Consider the following 21,461-nt stretch of genomic DNA (forward strand, 5'->3'; position numbering starts at 1 on the left):
TGTGCAGAAGTAGAATTTTAGCAATTCGTAGGATACCTATGAGAGTTTTGATGCCTTCAGGACTAAAGAATGGCAATAAAAAGTTCTCAGAAATTAGCTACCTAAATGCCTACTGTTTCCCTGGATCTGACCTCAGCTGCTTGAAGGTTATGATACTTGTACAAAATTCAACCAAAGTCCTAGAGTAGTTACTGATGGTGTCCCAGAAGACCCTAGGAGAAATGTGTCCGTTCACTTTTTCACTTAAGAACCTAGCTGAAACCTTAAACAGATTGCATTTCTTATGAGGACAAAACAGTGATGTGGTCCTGGTTAAGACCGGGACTTAAAGGAATGAATGGAGCAAAGCTTTTCAAGTGTTTGTGGTTCAGAAAAGTATTGGAGTGGCTTTTGCAAGAACATATGGATTTTCTCTCCTCTGAAAAGAAAAAGATACACATTCATCTCTGAAAACAGAACATGAAAACTTTCTTGCAGGAAAAGCACATATGAATCGAAGTGGTACACCAGCTGTCACCAGACCCCAAACGTTTACTAACTGATGCTTCCTAGGTATTGCCATAGTCTGTAGTCGAAACTGACTCTGTGCCAGTAGCTTAAGCAGCTTCAGAAGGTATCACAGCATCTTTGAGGAACTCGGGGAATGCAGATGCGGAAGCAAGGAGATGACTTAGGCTGCGTTCCCTAGCATTCAGCAGCAGCTGAGGGAGGAGGTTGGGCAGGGAAACGGGTTTTACCAGAGGAACAAGCCAGCCCAGTAGTTTTCTGAATACAACTCTGCTTGTGTACGAAAAAGTGAGGCTGTGCCCTCTGACAAAGTTGCATACTCTTTATCAGTGGAAACTTTAACAGTGGTTTTCCATCTTCCTCCTAAAAATCATGAGTCCAGACTGTTGTTACGCTAACAGGGAGTAGAGGCTTTCTGCATCTTTTTGCTGTCCTCTACTGCAAAGGGAAGGACTAACCAGAACTTCCATACAGAATGTTTTCAAGCATAGTTTAATACCATTGCAAACACAGCTTTTGAGAGAACTGGTACCACAAGAATGGTGTTTCGTCATCTCTTTTGCTCCTCACGCATCTCATGTTCCACACACTGAATGTATTTTCTGAAGAGGATAAAAATAACTCCAGAAGCTAAAATGAAAAGGTTAAAATGTACCTCTGAATTCATCCTACTGATGTACTGCCTTCTGTGTCTTTCAATTATTTAAAGACTGTTAAAATTGCATCAGCTAAATAATCTTAAATTCTTTAACAGTAGCTACTTCACAAATGGTTTCTAAGAGTAGAAATATAAATTGGTTTAAGGGGGGAGGGGGACAGGGACCAACCAGAATTAGATATTGAAGATAGGACACACGTTGTACCGTTATTTACATATTTATTTCTTTTTTAGCAAGCAGAAGCTTAATTCTAATGGTAGATGACTCTAGCTTCAGAATTCTGGCTTTTGCAAAAGAAAATTCATTTCAGGCAGCACTTAGATTTTGGGACTTTGTTTCTTTGCTGTACTGGCTGTACGATATGGCTAGTTGTAGTATGCTGAAATGACCATAAAAGGAACCCTTTTCCCAACTTTACTGAAAATATTTTATTTAGAGGTTAAATATTTTTCATTCAGTTTTTACAGTAAAAGCACTGCATTTAGTTGGTATGACTATATGCCATTAAAATAGCAAATAAGTTACACATTTGCTTCAGCGTGTTTCCTGCAATGTTGGTAGAAGCTGTGTACCAGGCTTTTCATATAGAACTATGCAGTGAGACTAAAAGTATGAACACATGGTCTGTTGGGGAAAGAAAAATAGTCTGCCCTAAAGAAAATTATACAACTACGAAGCCTGCTGTCATGAGTGCACATCTGTTCTTGCACCTTCTTTTCTGTAGTAATGTGCCTAAAGGTGACACGAGTATCCCGAAGCTAAGCTAAGTAAGCACAAAATTGCAGGGGAAAGGTCTCCTGCATCAAGGAAAAAGGAGGCAGCAAGCTCAAAGAGGACTGTAAAATTTACTATTGTTTCAGAAAGTTCTGCTCCCTTTTTGTTACACACAAGGGTTAAATAAATACTAAATCTATAATTATTTCAAAATGTGAGACGATTTCTCAGCATTAAGAAGCAAAAGTGATCCTTCAGAAGACCTCAAATGATGGCAGCCGTGGCTGGAATGGGGCTTATGCATGTTTTTATTTTAAAGTCTGTACTGAATTGTCTCTTACGTGACACTTGGTCTTTTACTTTCTTTGTTATTTTAAACCTACATGGCACACTGCGAACACATATTTTGCTCGGTCAAGCTTTTAAAATGTGATTGGCAGGCTTAGACATTGCAACATGCAGTAGTAGTGCCAAAGTCGAGAGGCAAGCTAGAGTAGGTATCTATCCTCCTTTGGTTACAACATAGTTTGAAAAGGGGTTTGTTACTTCAGAGTCACCAAATGCAAAAGCAGGGTGAAGATTCTGATTTCACCTCTTCCCCAAGAGGTTGGGGTCATACTATACATGGCTTTAAAGAAAGCTGTAGTGAAAAAAACCCCTTGTGTTCAGAGATCTGCTAAAAAATTAAGTAGCTTGGCTGTTTAACTCTTGGTGACTTCATTGTGCAATCCTATACATCTCACTTCATAAAAGGGGAAAAAGAGCCATAAAAATTGCTTGTTGTATTTAAGATTAATGTGAGAAGGCCATGAAATCTCTACTCTGTATATAATTTAAGTAGCTATTTACCCTACTGTCTGCTGTACAAGAATGGCATGGACCTTTCCCTTTGAAGCCTGCAGCCTAAAGGAAATGAGAATACCCTAAAGCAAACTGGAGAACTTCCATCTCTTGTAGAATTTTAGAAGCTCTAGGCTGTATTATTTACTAATGGGCAATTAAATTTTAAACACTTCCCAGTGTGTCTTGTTACTTATTTTCATGGCTATATTTTTATTTAGTATTGGAATGCTGACTCAGCACTATAGGAAAAATGACTTAAGTCTCAAAGACATATCATTGTGTTACTATTTGAAAGTCCTAGCTACTGTAAACTCTTAAGTGCCGCACAGAATTGAATGCAAAATGCTATAAACCATTTGAATGGTTAATAGTTGGCAATGAAGCTTCCTTATGTGAGGGTAAGAGATTGTTTAATTTGCCTATGTGCATTTGCATGTCTGTTGAGAAATCCAGGCCCCCAACCTGGCTTCTGGTCCACTGCTGCAACTCTAGTTGGGCAAGCAAAGAACTATGAATGCTGCATGATATTGCATGATGTGAATTAACAAATCTTGTTGATAAGAACAGATTAAATCTAAGGGCAAACTCCTGCTTTAGCTGATTGTTGGAGTTGTTATGCGTTTACATTCTGCCTACCTATAGCGTAAAGAGAAATCTTCATCTTTCAGTCATATCCTTGAGTGCAGCTGTCTGTACTAAGCGAAGCCAGATAAATGTTCAGGTCATGCTTTCTGGGGGTAATTGCCACCTGAAAGAATTTTATATGCTGCTTTGAGGAAAATGCCATTTACACTAGAAGTTATTATTAGTCATGAATCTCAACCAAAGCAAAAGATAGAAACTCTCTCAAAATCTCAAACAGAAGTTGGGAGTTCCAGGTTTTAGCCCTGCATTATACCATGTCCTTAGATGACATGAGGGAGATGGTTCAGAAATGTGAAAGATTATTGCTTTTTATTAGTAGATCCTGAAGCATGAGCATACCAGGAACCTCACAGATTAGAGCACTTTTATTATGTTCTGCATTTTGTGAGATAGAGTGATATTTCTGTATGTATTTTGCAAAAGGATGAACTAAGACAAAGAGGAAAAACAGGTGTGAAAGATCACGTAAGAGCCAGTAGTATGGTTGAGAATAGGAGCCTGTGGATTTTGTCTTGCAGTTCTCCACTCCCGCTGCTAGGCTGCGTTCCCATACAGCAAGCTGTTGATGCACTTCAGCATGCTTTCATTTTCTTGCATTGGATATTCTTTTTTCTTTTCCTTTAGTAATAGTTTCTCTGCTCAGTAACATTAGAGGAGTTGCTTGAATAGGGACTTACGGAAGTCATATCAAAGTGTGCAGTATGCATTTCTGTGTCTTTCCTTCAGTAGAATGGCCAGAAATACTGGTACTCCCTTCTAGAAAATTGTTCAGTTGTGTACTGTGTGTGGAAAACAAACTAAACATCAGTTAATACAGCCCACATAACTTACCAAATGGGTGAGTAGCCTCTGTGGGAAGAAGGCAGTGTTTGCTCTGCTTTAGCATGTTGGTTGCCTCTCCCTATACCTAGTAAAATGTTTGCTCAGGATGATGTAAAACAGAATGGGCTGAGCCTACCTAACAGTAGCTCTGGGATTAGATTAGACGTTTCATGTAACAATTTGGTGAAAGCATGGAAAAAATAATAAATGCCCGACTAAATTAACAACAGATGTAAGAAAGGAGCTGGCAACCTAAGAACATGTTTCTGGTAACGATAACATATCTGACAATTGCTAGCTGCCCCTTGTAAAGAAGCATTATTTCAAGCAGGTTTAAAATGACAGCTAGCAAAGCTGAAAGAATTTAACAGAACTCTTTGTTGATACAGATGCCACAACTTAAATATTTCTCTCCGGTATAACTCAGGTACATGCATCTCAAGGGGAACTTTATTTTTTCCCTCTGGACAACTAGTGTTACGTAATAAATTGCATAGTCTTTGAAATAAGTAAGGAAGTAATGCTGTCATGCTGTTGTGTTTAGTTACTGTAACTAGTTTACAAATTCTGATCATTGACAATTACAAGAAACTGGATGTGTTCATAGGGCCAGGCACTTGCAAAGAAACTCTTCCTTTGAAAAGATGTGTTAACTAGCAATTTACACATCGCTGCCCCGGCTTTTTGATGCTAGGCCTTTATTTTACAATTATCAACCATTTTACATTCCTCTCCCTTTATATTGAGGTCTGAGAGATGCCACTTACAGCATGCCGCTTTCCTTGGAGAGTCACAGGTTGCATCGATCCAGCCTTTTTCATGTTGGCCGTGGTTTGCAAATGCATGCACTGGCAGGGATGTGCTGAACATGAGAAACCTTAGTATGATTCAGTCTTCAGCCTGGATGATTGAGGAACATTTCTGGTATATGTGCTACCTTAACGTAATGCAATTTAAAGAAATGGGACTTAAAATCAATGGTCAGTGTTGATGGTCTTTGATGTGGTGGATCCAGAATAGTGACTGGCCAGTTGGAGTGTTTTTGGTGAATTGTCCTACTGATTTAATGTTGCCTGCTTTCTTTATATGGAGAGCTATCTTATTGTGTCCCTGGGAGGTTAGAATGCTGTATTTTCCCCTAGGAAAATTACAGAATCACAGAATGGTAGGGGTTGGAAGGGACCTCTGAAGATGATGTGGTCCAACCCCCTGCCAAGGCAGGATCACCAAGGGCAGGCTGCACAGGAATGCATTCAGTTGGGTTTTGAATGTCGCCAGAGAAGGAGACTCCACAACCTCTCTGGGCAGCCTGTTCCAGTGCTCCGTCACCCTCACAGTAAAGCAGTTTTTCCTCATGTTGAGGTGGAACTTCCTGGGCTGCAGTTTGTGCCCATTGCCCCTCGTCCTATCGCTGGGCACTACTGAAAAGAGACTGGCTCCATCCTCCTGACAGCCACCCTTCAGAGATTTATAGACACCGATAAGGTCCCCTCTCAGCCTTCTCTTCTCCAGGCTAAACAGCCCCAGGTCTCTCAGCCTTTCCTCACATGAGAGATGTTCCAGTCACTTAATCATCCTTGTAGCCCTCCGTTGGACTCTCTCCAAAAGTTCCCTGTCTCTCTTGAACTGGGGAGCCCAGAACTGGACACAATACTCCAGATGAGGCCTTACCAGCACTGAGTAGAGGGAGAGGATAACCTCTTTCGACCTGCTGGTCACACTCTTCTTAGTGTACCCCAGGATACCATTGGCCCTCTTGCCCACCAGGGCACATTGCTGTCCCATGGAGAACTTACTGTCTACCAGGACTCCAACATCCTTCTCCACGGAGCTGCCTTCCAGCAGGTCAACCCCTAACCTGTACTGGTGCATGGGCTTGTTCCTCCCCAGGTGCAGAACTGTATACTTGTCCATGTTAAATTTCATGAGGTTCCCCTCCGCCCAACTCTCCAGTCTGTCAAGATCATCCTGTAGTTGTAAGAATTTCTGGAAACATCAAAAATCCCACCAAGAGACATTTCTCTAACAAACTGAGATGTGGTTCACTACTTTTAAAATAAATTGCCATTAATCTAAACAAACAATATAGTGTTTGAAAACCACATAGCATTTAAGTTGCTCTGTCTGTATCTTTACATTGCTGACTAAATGTCTTGTATCTGTAGTTTACCTTTCTAAGTGCTACATCACTATTTATTCCTAAATAATAACTTCTAGATAAGCAAAGTGATCTACGTTACATCCTCTTATGAAGATAAATAGTATGTGCAACTACAATGCTGTTCTTTTCTTTTCCCTTTCTTTTTTGGTAGGACATACAGTTATGATTATCCTGGGTATCCTGATTCCAGTGTAACAAATGAAATTTATGGTTCCCACAATTAGTGTTTGCTATGCAGGGTGTCCTAAACATGTGAATGATTCAATAGGACTTGTATATCTATAAAACTTGCTTATGGTTCAGTAAGCTAATTCTCACAACAGTTGAAGTATTCCCCCATTGGGCCTTGCAAATTAATGTTCTATTTTGAGCATGAAACTGTGAGTATATTGAGCTAGACTATATTCAGATGGCAGAGCACCATCAAGCATCAGGTTTAGGATGGGATTCAGAGTTTAGAATAAGCCATCTCATCTGAAAAAGTATCTCACTTTGGCCCTTGTATAAATATTGTGTCTCTTAATAATTATTTTTAAGTTAGAAATTAATATTCCAAATGCAGTATGCTACGTGTAAAAGTGGAGACTGATGTGCTTCAGTTCTGTGTGGTTTTGTTAGTTGCCTTAGTGTTTTTTTGCTATTTGTGTTAAATTGATTGGCTTCTATTTTGCTTTACGTGCTGTTGAATTCTTCATGTTTCTGAGAAATAGCTGTTAAAATAGAATACAGAAATAGGATTTATTTGTATGCAAATGCTTTATGATGTCTGATTGTAAGATACTTCAATATCAAAGATAGGTAAGGACTATGTGTCTTCCTCTGCCAAACAAGGGAGCTGATGCTAGTAATTTCCCAGAGTTCCGAATGTTAAATCGATAACAAGATTAGAAATATAAATTCCTGTTCTGCTGCTGGATCTAGTAGATAACACTTTCTTCCACGTGAGGTTGCATTTTAATGCAAAGATGCTGCTTACACATTTGATTTTTAACTCCACAGCATGAAATGGCCTAATTTTTTAACATTGTGTGATAATTCCTTACTGCCCACAATACCAATTTCATTTGCTGTTTTCATGCTTTGTTCTTTCTGATGATGCAATAAAGCAATTTTTGTTTCAGAAGTGGAGGTGGGAAGCATACTAATTTGCAGCTGGTTGTTTCTTTTTAATCCCAGATGGCAGGAAAAACAACTGTGGCTCATAGCAGTGCAAGAAATTATAACTTTGGAAGACTAGATAGGCATTCTTCATGAATTGGATACGTGATTAAACCACTGCAGTAAGTGCCACTGCAACACATTCAAAGCTTTTGACACATCCCAAGGTGCATTTGGGATGGTAAGGGGTGCAACTTACCAAATTTTAGAAACCTCTTCCCAGTAAACTGGACCAGACTTCAAGCAGAGTACCATACTGCACAGGTGCTGGGCTCAGCAGCAGCAGCTGGCACATCCCTGTGGTTCACCATTCATAAACAATGCTTTTCAAGTGGTGGAAGGCTGAAATAATTGATAGAACTTTAAAACCTGTTACAGAAAAATTAGGGTGGGGAAAGAGAAAGTTGCAGCATGAAATTAAACCACGGTTCCAGACTTCTTCTGGAAAGAAAAAGCTCCATCTCCTACAAGTCCTTTCAGAAAGTGTGTATCCTCTCAGCTTCACTGACAGGTGCTAAATGTGGCTTAGCTGCTAAAATTTGTTTTTCCATAGGTGGAGACTGCCATATCTAAAGCCAAAATCTGGACGTGTTACTGTTGTGTAAGACACATCACTTCTATGCAGCAGTCAAGGTGAAAGTCTTGTTGTGCTTTTTACCAAATTAACATGAGAAATGAGAAGATCACTGTCATGGACAAGCTACTGGCTAAATCTAGTCAATAATGTTTTCTCTTTCCTGGTGTCTCCGACAAAACATTGTCCAGGTTAAGGTTTTTTTTTTTCCCCTACTTTGAGTATTTCAGGATGTGAATCCCAGGAAGAACTGCAGAAAGGTTTGTACCCTTTTCATAACCTTGAAGTTGGTGTTGAAGTTTTTAGGAAGGTTTTTAATGAATGTGTTTGCTTGCTAATCTTGGTGATCAGTGGCTTTAAAAATCCATTCTTGTGGGAATACTGGTACACATGTGTTGCTGAACATAACAGTGCAAAAACCCTTAACAAAAGACCTGTGCAAAACATCATCTTGTTTTATTACGTTTCTGAGGACTACAAGTAAAGCTTTCCTCATAAAAGTCATTTGTATTTCTCGTCTATCAAATTTAAGTTTCTGGGACTTGCAGAGTTTGTTCTACTGGGAAGCATTCATAATAAAGTAGTCTGTTGGTGGGGGCCCCTGCTTTGATACAGATTTTTGACCATCTGCTGCCTAGCGGGCAGGTAAACCAATAAAAGAATAATTGGAATTTTCCTGGCTGAATTCTCAGAGGAGCCCTCAGGAAGTCTCACCTTGCTTTTGACCTATTGGTTGGATCTTATTCAGGAGACTTTTGTAATTTTCATTTTTTTTCACTCCGTTCAGAAATTAATCTGAGGTAACAGGGAAAATAACTGTTGAAACAAAAATACATGTTTCTTTACTTACGCTAAATCTTTGCTAGAGGCAGATCTAAAGATGTGATGTTTGTGTTTTGGATAGGTGTTTCTAGACATGTGCTGTTATTGAGAGGTGGGGGTGGAATCCCCACACCAGATAGATCCTAGTTTGATTGCAGTTTAACCCTATAAGGTCTTAAATCCAGGGTAACACTGAAAGGAACCGAATTCTAATACAAAAGTTTTTTAAAAAGTACTGTTATCTTTAAAAAACAACAAAACCCCCAAACAGCAAACCCAGAAATGCATGCATATCTCTTGACTATGATCTGTGATAGAAGTAAAGCCTAAATGCTTTGCCAGAGAGGTTTAGCAGACCTCTGCTGAATGCACTCGCATATTTAGTTTTTGCTCCTGCATTGAGCACAGTATGAAGCCATGCACACGCAGGGCATGAAGTCTTTAATGATACGTTGCTTCAAAAAACATGACTGAAGTTGTCAGGGCTCTGCTGGAGCACAGGTCCAGCCCACACGAGCCTCATGTCAGGCTGAAGGCTTAGCATGTCACAACAAAAAGGAGTTTCTCAATGGACGGTTTGATAGGAGCTGTGTAGCTTACAGATAGGGTTTGAAAAGTCTGCTCTCGCAGGGTTAAGTGGGAAAGCTTTGCCAGCTGAGTACCTGGAGGATCCAAGCTCTTCCTGTGGAGAGTGTGTCCTTTCTAAAGGCATGTTTACTTGCAGTGTAATGAATCGCCACCCTTGTTTTGCATGAAGTAGGTCCCTTTTTGGTGGCGAGCAATGTGTGCTTTGGTGTAGACTGTGCTGGAAGGGTCTGATATTTCCCTTGGGTTGGTAATGCCTGCTTTACTCATACATAATGTATCCATGCAGGATTAGCACGATCCGGTGTCAGGCGGTGGCATGACAGAATGCTATCATTTTCCACATAAAGTGATTATCTTTTGAGTTGTGGTTCTCTCCAGTACTTTTGTTGAGAAGAGATAGTATTGCACCAAACACTCGCTAATAATCATCTCAGATGTGAGGGGGACATACTAATTTCTGTATTTACTCTTTTGTCTTCATTTGGTTCCTGTGCAGTGGATTCCACCTAGTTGTGCTGCTGTAGTACAACACATCCTTCTACTCTGCAGTAGCTGTACTGAGCACTTCCTTATAACATCTTACGCCCCCCCACATGGATCTTAAGTGCTGGTATGGGAATGACTTCATCATTAGCATCACTGCTATACAGTTGTAATGTTTTTTACTTCATTAGCTAGTAGCTATGGGTAAATACTGGCTAAAACAGCAGTTGCTGTGAATGGTCAAAATGTTACTGCTTGCTAGCTATTCAGTGTGCCCATCATACTGGCGTCTTTGCATCTGGCATGCGTTGCCTTGCGTGGTGGTGAGTGAGACATGGATGAACTTTCTGATGAAAGGAGGCATAGAATACCTGGGTCAGAATTAGAAAACATTAGCATTTGTTTGGTTTGGCCTAGAGTTATATCTAGTTTCCCTTCACTTCACGGAGCATCCTTGTACGTTCTTCAGTGACCTGTGGTTCAGGTAGCCTCACAGACTGTTGATACTGTTGTTATTCATCTTGCCGAGTCATAATGGCAATTCAGAAACTAATATATTCCCCACCACCACTTATTTTTTTCTGTTGCTGTGCTTTACATTCCAATAGTCAAAATAATTGGTTCTGGGCAGGAATCGGCAGATACTTCATCCTTTGAGTGATATGATCAAATGTTGCTTTTTTTCATTAAATTCGGATGAGATTTTTAGAATAAGATCTCAGTTCCTATTGCAACCAAACTATTCTCATGTTTTAAAGGAATAGTTTTGCTGACAAGCCCAACAACCAAAAACATTTTCTTCACCATGACATCTTGTAATATCTCCTGCTACCTCTGTGGGACATGAAGAGTATCAAAAATGATCACATTTTTAAAATGGAAAATTACTATCTATAAATACATAATTTCCAGGAGTCTCCTTGCACAGACTGCAGCATTTCTCTTGCTGATTGAAATGACAACAGGATACTTGTACTGCTTTATGTTTTGTCACTCAAATTTGATTGAAAAATGTTTTTAACGTACATTTTTATATTAGTGTTTGTGGATCACAAGAGCAGCGAACTCACAGGTGGAGCAAAACAAAGCTATTTTTCATCAGTCTTCAAGAATGTGATTTTTTTTTTTCCTAGTTTGAAAAGACATGTCTATATTTTCATCTCTACATGAGAGAAAATATTTATAATAATTCATATGAAAGTATGTCAGAATTTGGAGAAAGAAAGAAAAGGTTATTTGTTCTTTATTGTCATTTGTCCTTAATATTTAAGGTAACAACAGTTCCTCCTGCTGCATAATTGGTACAGAAAAAAATTGAATTGGCCCAGGCCACAATGTCAATATTCCCATCTCCTATATCTCACGTTTATATATAAAGGTGCACAGCAACCTTAATATAGTACACAGTACAGAAATTTCTCCTTGAACAGACAATTCTCAAGCATCAGCAGATAGGTTGGAACAAAGGCAACAACTATCTTAGCACACTTCCTAGCTGGAAAGAAAAAGAATATTCCTTGGAGATTATAGAGATGAGTTAATGGTAAACATGAATAATGTAAGGAATTCTGTGCCATAATTTTGGAATTATAAAAATGTTTTTTGCAACTTGGGAGTTCCCAGGACTGCTAAGCTGCAGAAGGGGACAGCATGTATTGCTCTAGAAAATTGTAAGTGGACTTACAATAGCAAAAAAGATACAGGAGTTCTTGTTATAGAAAAAAAATGGTACTGCAATTTTTCTATAGCTAAGAAAATAAATAGATACACAATATATGGTTTTTTTCTGGCCTGATTGTTAAACTCATCTGAAAAGACCTCAAGTACTTTCCCTTTTCCTTGCGTAATTAATGGCTGAAGAAGAGCCAGCAACATGCCCCAGCGGCAAAGAGGGCTAATGGCATCCTGGGCTGCATTAGGAGTGTTGCCAGCAGGTTGACGAAGCTGATCCTTCCCCTCTACTCAGGTACGGCTGAGGCCAGGCCTGATGTGCTGGGTCCAGTTCTAGGCTGCCCAGTACAAAAAAGATACGGATCTACTGGAGAGAGTCCAGTGAAGGGCCACTAAGATGATGAAGGGACTGGAGCGTTTCTCCTCTGTGAGGTGGGAGAGACTGGGGACTCTTCAGCCTGGAGAAGAGAAAGCTCACAGTGGGGAGCTCATCAATGTGTATAAACACCTGAAAGGGTAGGTTAAGTAGTGAAGATGCAGGTGGCATATGGATGCTGTTGTGTTGCACACTGCTCCGTATCATCTCGGTCTTCTCTATCTTTCCATTCGTGTTCATTGGCTGCCTTAAATTTTATACTGAAGTTGTACATTTTGAGGGCAAGGAAGTGTTTTTATTCTGTTTTGGTAGCACAATAAGTATGCAAGAACCGAAAAGAATATGAATAGTAGTGATATTTAATGTGGGATATATGAAATACTTTCATACAAGTTTTAGTTTAGTTTTAAATATTTATTTATGTATTAAGTTCTAAATGCTAATTACATTTATTTAAAAATAATATTATATATACACAAATTATTTGTTAAATACTGAACTTTTAATGTCTTTTTATTTGGGTAACTATTTATTTCTATAGAAGTGATTTTCCACCAGAGGTGCCACCCTGTGCATAGGTGCGGGTCAGTAAGAGCTTTTGCTGTCTCTTCACGTGGGACTGCCAGAGAAGGCATGGAGTTGGGATTGGGCTTATTGCAGGAAAAGGGATAACTTTTCAGAAGGCTAAGAACATATTCAGTAGGCAATTGGAATTATTACTCCTTCTGCTCCCAGCATGAGGCATTTGGTTTATTTATTTATTTTGATTAACAGTGGTCGTGTTTTCTGAATGTGGATATGTTACGTGCCAATATGTAGCTATATCCACTGTCACACTGGTTATTTACACTGACCCAGATCATATTAGTCAGAACAAGAGCTGAACATCAGTGTTTTGCCAGCACTGGAACAAATCTTTGAGCAGTTTAAACAATACCAAATATAAGACCATAAAGCAAGCTGGTTATCTCAATGCATTCACGTAAATAGTGTGGAAGCACCCCTTGTTCTCATGCAAACCTTTTGCCCAGTTTCATTCATCAGCATCCCCTTTTCCCAGCATCTGTGGATGCAGTTTCTGGCTTGGTTTCTTTTGGGCAGCTGAAATATTGCTTCCTTTGCAGGAATGTATGTGGCACACTTTAAGCAGGTGACATTTGTGAGCTGATTATATGAGCCTGGTCCTTTTCCAAGCCAACTCCAAACCTGGCTAGCAGGACATTGATTCTGAGGAATTAGCAGTCTTCAGCTGTGATAACTAATGGTAGCAAGGGAAGTCTCAGAAGGAATTGAAGCCATGTACCATTAGTAGATACATGCAAATCAGTGTGTTGGAATATCTTTTTTTTTTAAGTCCCTTGATTCTAGAAATTGGCAAAACAAAACAATTCTATTCTGAGAAGTGATTAGGTAAGAAATTGTTAGGGAGAAGATCTAATCCTCATGGTAATTGTTTAAATATGTTTTTACTGCTTTTATTCTAGTGAGGTTTGAGGGATATATTATTATTGAAGGGAGCTGGAATAGCACTGTACTAAATCACCTCAGCTGGAAGTTTACATCACCCTTACTGGTCCTGTGTGAGGATGAACCTAATGAATGTTTTCTTTAGTAGAAAAACCGGTTTAAGAGGTTTCTGCCACACCCTTCGTCACCTCCCTAATTATGCCAATGCAACTCTGAGGGCTGTGATGTAAGCTTTGAGTAGTGAAATGAACTATGTTTCAAACAAATCTCCTCACTTTCCCTCTTTTAAAAAACAAACAAACAAAAAAACCCCAAAACCAGAATTTCATCAATTCGGTTCGCTGCACCTCTTCCTCCTCCCTCCTCCAATGCACACAAAGACAGTTCCATTAGGTCAACTGAGGAGGCAGCAAAATGTAACATCGAAATGGATTTCCACTGCTTAAAAATGCCTATCATAGTGGAATTTTTCCTCCTTCTTTCTGCCATATAGGGCAGCTTATCTCAGCCTGGCTGGAAATAAAATTTCTCAGGTCTGTTTAACAAAACTATGTTGCTGAACTTTTTTTACCCCTTTGTAACATATAACTCTGTTTTAATGTCTTGTTTTAATGGTATTGCTGTGTCTCAGACCTCTGACTAAGAGTTCTGGAAAGTCTTTTCTAGAAGCACAATGCTACTGCTTTGCTCATTTTTACCTGTGGACCGGTTTTCATGTCTGTTTACAGTCCTTGACATTCTTTTTTCACTGTATTGCAGGGAAGAAAGGCTTATGTGCAATGGTGTGCTAAAAGGCTAGTTAACTACCTGCCTGTCAGCCATCTTCAAAGCTGGTCCTTCCCAGTGCACACCCTACAGAAGCAGAAAAAGCAAAATACCTTTTCTGAAAGAATTTAATTCTGAGCAGATGCTTTGACACATGTAGATATGCTGCATAATATAGCATATATTTTTCTAACTTCTTTCATTCCGTATCGTAGGTGACCTTTTGCCTGCCCATTTGTGGCCTAGCCAGCTGCTGTACTTTACTTAAACTTGCTAATCAACTGCTTTAATCATAATGTTGTTGGTTTGAACTCTGTAGGGCAAGTTTCTGATCACTTTGGTTGCTGCTACGCTCTTCCTTGCAGTAGAAAAAATGCTTGAGACTTACTTGTGATATCTCTTACCACACGGATCTACCATCACCTGACATTTCCTTTTTCTCGTAGAAAATAATGGACCGGTTATGAAGCAGGATGTATTTAACTGTTAAACACAGTGTAAAATGTCAAAGGTTTATAAAAATAACAGTGTAGAAATTATGTAAGTATTATCATTGACCTTCATCATCATCATATTCCAGTGAGTCATGTTATGCTTGGGATGAATGAAAGATTTTTGCATAACTTTAATACATAGCACATGATTCACTTCATCTATTGGGGCATTTTGAGATTATGAGCAGACTTAAAGGGATGACTTCTCTTCAGGGATACTGACTCAAACCAGCAAAGGGATGAGCACGCTTGTCATGTTGTGCCACCACATTGGGGTTGCGTGTTATGACTCTGCCATCTGAATAGGTGTGTTGGGGAGGACACTGATGAAGATAACGCCCTCCCTGAGAAGTTCAGTCATGCCACATAGGGCTGGTGGTGTTGCAACGGATCACCTGGGGCTGGGGGTACCTGAGGGAGCAGTGGCTTGACAAAAGCTGTGGTAGGAAAGAGGGAGAAGAACACCTGGCAGTAGAAAACAGATGACACAAAACCATTGACTGTTTAATTCATGAAGTGAGAGGAGTGAGCTTTAATGCTGTGGATGGTGGTCCCCATTCATGGGACCCACTCACAAGAGCAATCATGGACAGCGGATGCCTTGTGAGTGTAACAAAGGAGCAAGAGAAAGAGCTGGTGCTGCAGCCTTCATCCACACCTTCCAGGCTTCATCACCATAGCTCGGGAGAGGCTGTCTGGGGGAGACTTTCTGAGGGCTGTGGCACCTCTATTTACCTGTTGCTTGCCTTACCTGATGTCAGATCCATTTACAACATTCAAACATTTGCCCTTTGGGGCAGCCTCTGGGGACTTCTGTGCAGAAGTCCAGGCTGGGTTATCACAACACAGAATTGCAGCACCTCTGCACTTGCAACAAAGCAGTGAGGATACGTAACTGCCTAGGTTGGTCAAAGCAGTGTCTGAGAAGGATGAAAGGAGAAAACACCAATGCCACAGGTGCACGGGTAACACAGGGTGGAAGTGTGAAACGCTTGTACGCAATACTGGGTTTGACTGAGGCTGATATGAGTTGGACGTTGTTGTAAGCTCCCTAGAGAGTCTGGAAAACAAAGTGTGACAGTATATAAAAACGGAGGGAGAAAATATATCTTATCTGGAATACAGTGATTAATTCTGTGTATTTCTCTACAAAGTGGACTAACAGAAATAATTAAACACAGAAGAGAAAGAGAAGAAACAAGAATAAGACAGAACAGACCATAACTAGAAGAGGGACTTGCACAAGAGGGATACAAACAACTGAGAAGTATAGAAAAGTCATGAAAGAAAGATTTCTAAAGAAATCTTTAGAAAGATGTAAGAGCAAAAAACTAACTTGGAATACAGCAAATGGAAGAGTAAATATTTTCTTGAACACATAATTGACCTGTACAACTCGGAGCACCAAGATCAATGTAAAAATATTTAAGCATTTTAAGTTATTTTTAAAAATAAACTTTTGTAGACTATGACATTCAAAATTACATCAGAACAATAAAGACATTTTGTATATTTATGTAAACTTATAACAGTAGAAGTCCTCCCAGTCATAAGAGAATAAATGACTTTTAAGGAGAAAAATCCCCATAAGTGAACAGAACTGAAAGCCAACTGTCTATGTCATGTGGGGTTTTGCTCTTTGTACAATGAGTCAAATATGGTCTGTCTCAAGACAGAGCTAGATGGATCATTGATCTTCTTTAATTTGGCAAATCCTGCTGGTCTTGCATGTGTTTTTCTGTGAGCTTTTTTTTTTTTTTAAAGGAATGGTACCTCTAAGCTATGAATAGACAATAGAAGGGATTATATGTGAATAATATCCTTTTATCTCTGGTGTCACTTTGTTTCTGAGTTTGGGCAGGTTATCTGAGGGTTTGGTTTTTCAAAGGTCAGCGCTTTTAAACAGGTGATGGTTATCTGATATTTGCATTATACATATGAAAATAGAGCATTCAGTAGATCTTGTCTGTCTTCATAATCAGTAATACTCTTATCAGATATGTTACATGGGCAATTTAATTCTAGTCACCCATAGCAAGTCTCCTTGATAGAATAAAGAAATGTCTTCCTAAGCAGTCCCCTCTTTGTGAGCATCCTTTTCTCATAACAAAAAGAATATCTTAGGATTGCAATTGTAATGCTTCTGAACATGGTAGTTTCCACTGAAAAAGGCAAATTGGCATACATTTTATTATCTATTGTTTGTGCAGAGCTAGCATGTGCTAGGCACTTTACAGAGGGATTATAGAAGGGGATTTCCCTGAAGAGTTTACAGTACAAAGGAGCTATGAACAGGTGCAGGAGCAGAGATGGGAGGCAATAGAGCACAAGCATCTGAAAGCAGACATGGACTATCTCCTGCCTCGGGTCTGTAATTTCCTCTCTTTTAATGTATGGCTGTGTTGGGTTTTTTTAATGACTTTTTTACAGTGATGACTAAGATTATAGACATTTTTAGGAAAAGTCACATGAAAGCAATTTCGTACTGGGAAAAAATATGGATCTTTTTCCTCCTCACTTGCCATAGCCTCATAAACTGTGACTGGTTTAGTTCAAGTTTTTCAATATAATCATTCCCAAGCAATGACTGTCCTGAGTAGCAAGCAAACGTTGATCACTCCTCTGTTGCTTTTGGAAGATGTCATCCTGTTACTGCTGCTGGTTGAGTGGAGTGCATATTTTCTCCTCAGTCTGAAACTCTCAATGCTCTTTAGTATTATAGTTCCTGTAATTGTTAGCAGCTGAGGAGCAGATAAACAATCCTTTCAGCTATCCCTTAAGTGATGTGACAACCTCACCAGAACAGCAGACCAGACCTTAGGAGGTAGCATCTGCTTCAGGCATCTCAACTAATTCTGTGAATGGAGAAAATTTCTGTGAGGGTTCAGGCAGGCTAGTGTGAGCACCCAGTGTAATATAACCTTGTTGCAAACTTTCTTGTAATAAAGTCTTTCTCATTCTACACTCTCCTCTGAGTCTGGGTGCATAGTGTGTAGCACTGGGAAGGATAATGTCTGACCTTCAGAAGGAATTGTGAGGTAAGTATTGGAAAGGTAACAGAACCCCTACTTACCAAGAAATGAACCGATTGCTGCGTGGCTCAGTGCAGTGGCTGGAATTAAATCACCATCAGCCTGCTCTGTGCATAATGAACTGACAAAGGTGTCAGATTTTTTTTTTTTACACATGATAAAGATGTTTGGGTTCAAATTAATGGAATCTTGGGTTAATTGTACAATGCAAACATATTAAATTTAGGAACCTGGAGCTTGCAAGGGACTTTCTAGGTCTGCAAGCTCAATTTCTGCTTGTCATGTATAGCTGTGATATTGCACCATCCATAAAGTTACCAAGCTTCATCTGTTCCATCTTAAATATAGCTGGGTTCTTTCCCCCATACTGGAAGTGGATGGCTGGTCCAAAAGGTTTTTAAGCTTTAGAGAAGAGTTTTTCTGATTTCTAGGCTAAATTTATTCATGCTATATCAAAGCTATTTGTTTGTGTGACAATATTCTTCATCTAAAGCATTTCTTTTCCCTTGGTAGTACTTGTATGCTGATGCATTAACAGGGAGATGCTGTATCACTTTTTAGCCTCCATTCAGCTGTGCCAAGGAAGCTGACCACTTTTACCTTCTTTTCAGAAAATAGACTCTAATTCCCTGATGGGTTCAGTAACCTTTCTCTGCTCTTCCAGTGTGAATTCATTCCTCAAGTGTGGATATACAGAATGAGGTAGATGAGTCCAGATGAGATCTGATTTGCATCTTACCCAAGTAGCACACCTCTAGTTCTGCTTTACTGAGGACACCTTGATGTGATGGAGTATTGCAGTTGCCTTTTTTGTGCTTGTGTCACATGGGTCAGTTTTAGATACCCTATGATCTACTCAAAACACATATCTACCTTTTCATCCAAACTTGGGAGTTGATTGTGACAAAATGCTTTCTGGAAAACTAAGCAACTGGGGCTGGTCCACAGACAGATGTGAGATAGGGAAAGATAGGAAACAGAGCAGGAGAAAATGGTTAGTTCTTGAAGTAGGGGAATGTCACAAGGGTTGTTTCTTGGAGGCCTGTGTTGGGGCTTGTGCCGTTCAACATACTCATAAATGACCTGGAAGAGGGAGGTAACAAAGTTCACTGAAGACACAAGATTATTTAAGGCAGTAAGGATGGTGGAAGAGCCACAGGGCAACTGCGCAATAAAATGGCACTTGACAATGAGTACAGATAAAATGTTAAGTCACGCACACGAGCAAAACGAGTCATAGTTTCACATGCGAAGTGATGAGTTCTGCACTGGTGGATTCCTGGATACCTTTGAGGGGCAAGATCCTGGGCTTCTGATAGACAGGGCCAAGAAAGTGTCAGCTCACTGGAAGTCAGAAATGCCAGTCAGATGTTCAGCGTTATTAGGAGTGGAGTAGAACACAAGGTGAGGAACCTTCTCTGCAACTTCATAAATCCGATTCAGCTGCATCTGGTATGCTCTGTGCAGTTATCTTAAAGCAGAAAAAGCAAACAGAAGGTGACCAAGAAAGCAAGCTATTAATTAATACAGTTTTCAGGGGTTCAAAAGACTGAGCTTGGATAAATTATTCATAATGTCATTAAAATTCAAATGCAACTGAAGTTTCCTGTCAGGTTAGCTAGCACAGAGGAAATACACCTCGTGTTTTTTCTCCAGGATTTTGTATGTTGTAACGATAAGACATTTTGTCCATCTTTCATTGTCTGGAAGTGTCTCTAAGCATCTTAAATAAAAGGAACGTTTTCTTTTCTTACTCCGCTGGAAAACTTGAAAGAGCAATGCTTCTACTTACTAAACTCATTAATGTAGAGGGGAAATCTCTCGTGTTTATAGAAAACACTGAAGGGGCTTGCAGAGCAGCCAGTTTCACAGGGGAGCAGGCAGGGGGTTCCCAGGAGCCCTCGGGGAATATCTGCCCGGCCAGTCCTGCCCCTAGAGTGGGGAGCAAGCCCAGATCAGAAGCAGCTTAACTCTGTACGCACTGGGCTCTGCCTGGGCTCCTCAAGCTACCTACTCGCGGTAGCTCTGGAAGACACCTCGCTGTGCGTAACCCGAATTTGCAGCAGAGCTGGGGCTGCAGCATCACCAGGGCCTGTCTGCGCTTGCTTGGTTTGCTATCAGTGTAAAGACTGCCCAAACTGGATTTCAAGAGACTTCCTCTTCGTTGCTGCAGTGAAAACAAAATACTCATTTTTTTGGGTTGGCAAGCAGAAGAAAGCATTCCTGGTTTATGCTGGATTTACTGTTCTTTTCTGTGCCTGTGATTTACATTTAGAACCAGGCTGTCTAGCAGAGTGTGCTTTGGCTGCATAGCTGCTTGCGCTCGGTACGAGTGTAATTGCGCACATTTGTGGAATTGAGATTGCTGGCCGTGATCAGCCTGTACACCAGTGGATACGCTCCTGCACTCCGAACAGATCACTACTGATACTTATAGTGTGTAAATGACTGGGCAAAAATCCAGCCACAGTGGTTAGATCCCAGGAGTTTTGCTGTGAAAATGTTTGTTCTGCTTTTAGATATCTTTGATGGATTATCATCTAAGCACCTCATGGAAGCATGGAAGTATATAGTGTGGAATGCTGATTATAATACTTCTATGTAATTTAAATTATTTTCACAAAAGGTCTTAGAGTGTTTTACTACAGAGTAGATGTAGGAACATTTTTCCGAAGTATGGATTATTCCACTTGACAAGGTGGGTAAAAAAAGTTACGTCACTCTGTAAAACTAAGCAAAAAGGTCAGCAGGAAAACCCAGAATAAAACACACATTTCCTGGCATAGGTTCCCACTCCTGACTAGATATTATTTCCTTCTCCAAAATAAGCATTTATACAATTATGTTTACAATTTTGAAATACAAAAATATTTTTTTAATTTTACTTGCTTATTGCTAGTACTTGCACTTTGTTTGCCTGCTTAAAACAGATTTTTTGAACAGCATTTGTCAAGAATAGCAGAATTCAGAATTACCAATAGTGAAGAGTGGGGTTTTTTTCTCATACAATATAGCCAATATCAAGTTGGTACGTGAGCTCCCCGCTTTAGCTCAACCTATGCCTCCTCTGTTTTGTTCCAGGTTATGGACACACAGTGCCTTTATCTGATGGAGGAAAGGCCTTCTGCGTCATCTACTCGGTCATCGGGATCCCGTTTACACTGCTTTTCCTGACAGCAGTGGTACAGCGTATCATTGTGTATGTCACTAGACGGCCTGTTCTGTATTTCCACATTCGCTGGGGCTTCTCCAAGCAGGTTGTTGCAATCATCCACGCTATAGTCCTTGGGTTCATCACTGTCTCGTGCTTCTTCTTAATCCCAGCAGCAGTATTTTCTGTTCTGGAAGATGACTGGAATTTTTTGGAATCTTTTTACTTCTGTTTCATTTCCCTGAGCACCATTGGCCTCGGCGACTATGTACCAGGAGAAGGCTACAATCAAAAATTCCGAGAGCTGTATAAAATTGGAATTACATGTAAGTGTCAAACTAACCAGCTAAATGAAAGACATTTTATTAAAAAAAAAAAAAAAAAAATCAGGCTTTTGCTCTCCATTCTGTGGATGGTGATTTTGTGAGCTGTCAGCTGGCAAACTGGGCATTGTAGGTAGCTGTGCAAGAAGGAAACCTTTAAATAAGATCAGCTTTCTTAGTTAAGAAAGAAAAAGCTAAAACCAAAA

At 39.9% G+C, this 21,461-nt stretch overlaps 1 protein-coding gene across 1 annotated transcript in view; it reads left to right on the forward strand.

The window, feature by feature from the left end:
* KCNK1 (potassium two pore domain channel subfamily K member 1) overlaps positions 1 to 21,461 on the forward strand; it is a gene marked incomplete at both ends in the record, with an annotated part of 32,887 nt that overhangs the window by 8,915 nt on the left and 2,511 nt on the right. The window contains one exon of the mRNA XM_081997897.1: positions 20,863 to 21,258. Coding sequence (XP_081854023.1) covers positions 20,863 to 21,258 — 396 coding nt within the window. The remainder of the gene's footprint in view (positions 1 to 20,862; positions 21,259 to 21,461) is intronic.

This window comes from Phaethon aethereus, assembly GCF_964289735.1.
Source record: "Phaethon aethereus genome assembly, chromosome: 3".
Taxonomy (NCBI): Eukaryota; Metazoa; Chordata; class Aves; order Phaethontiformes; family Phaethontidae; genus Phaethon; species Phaethon aethereus.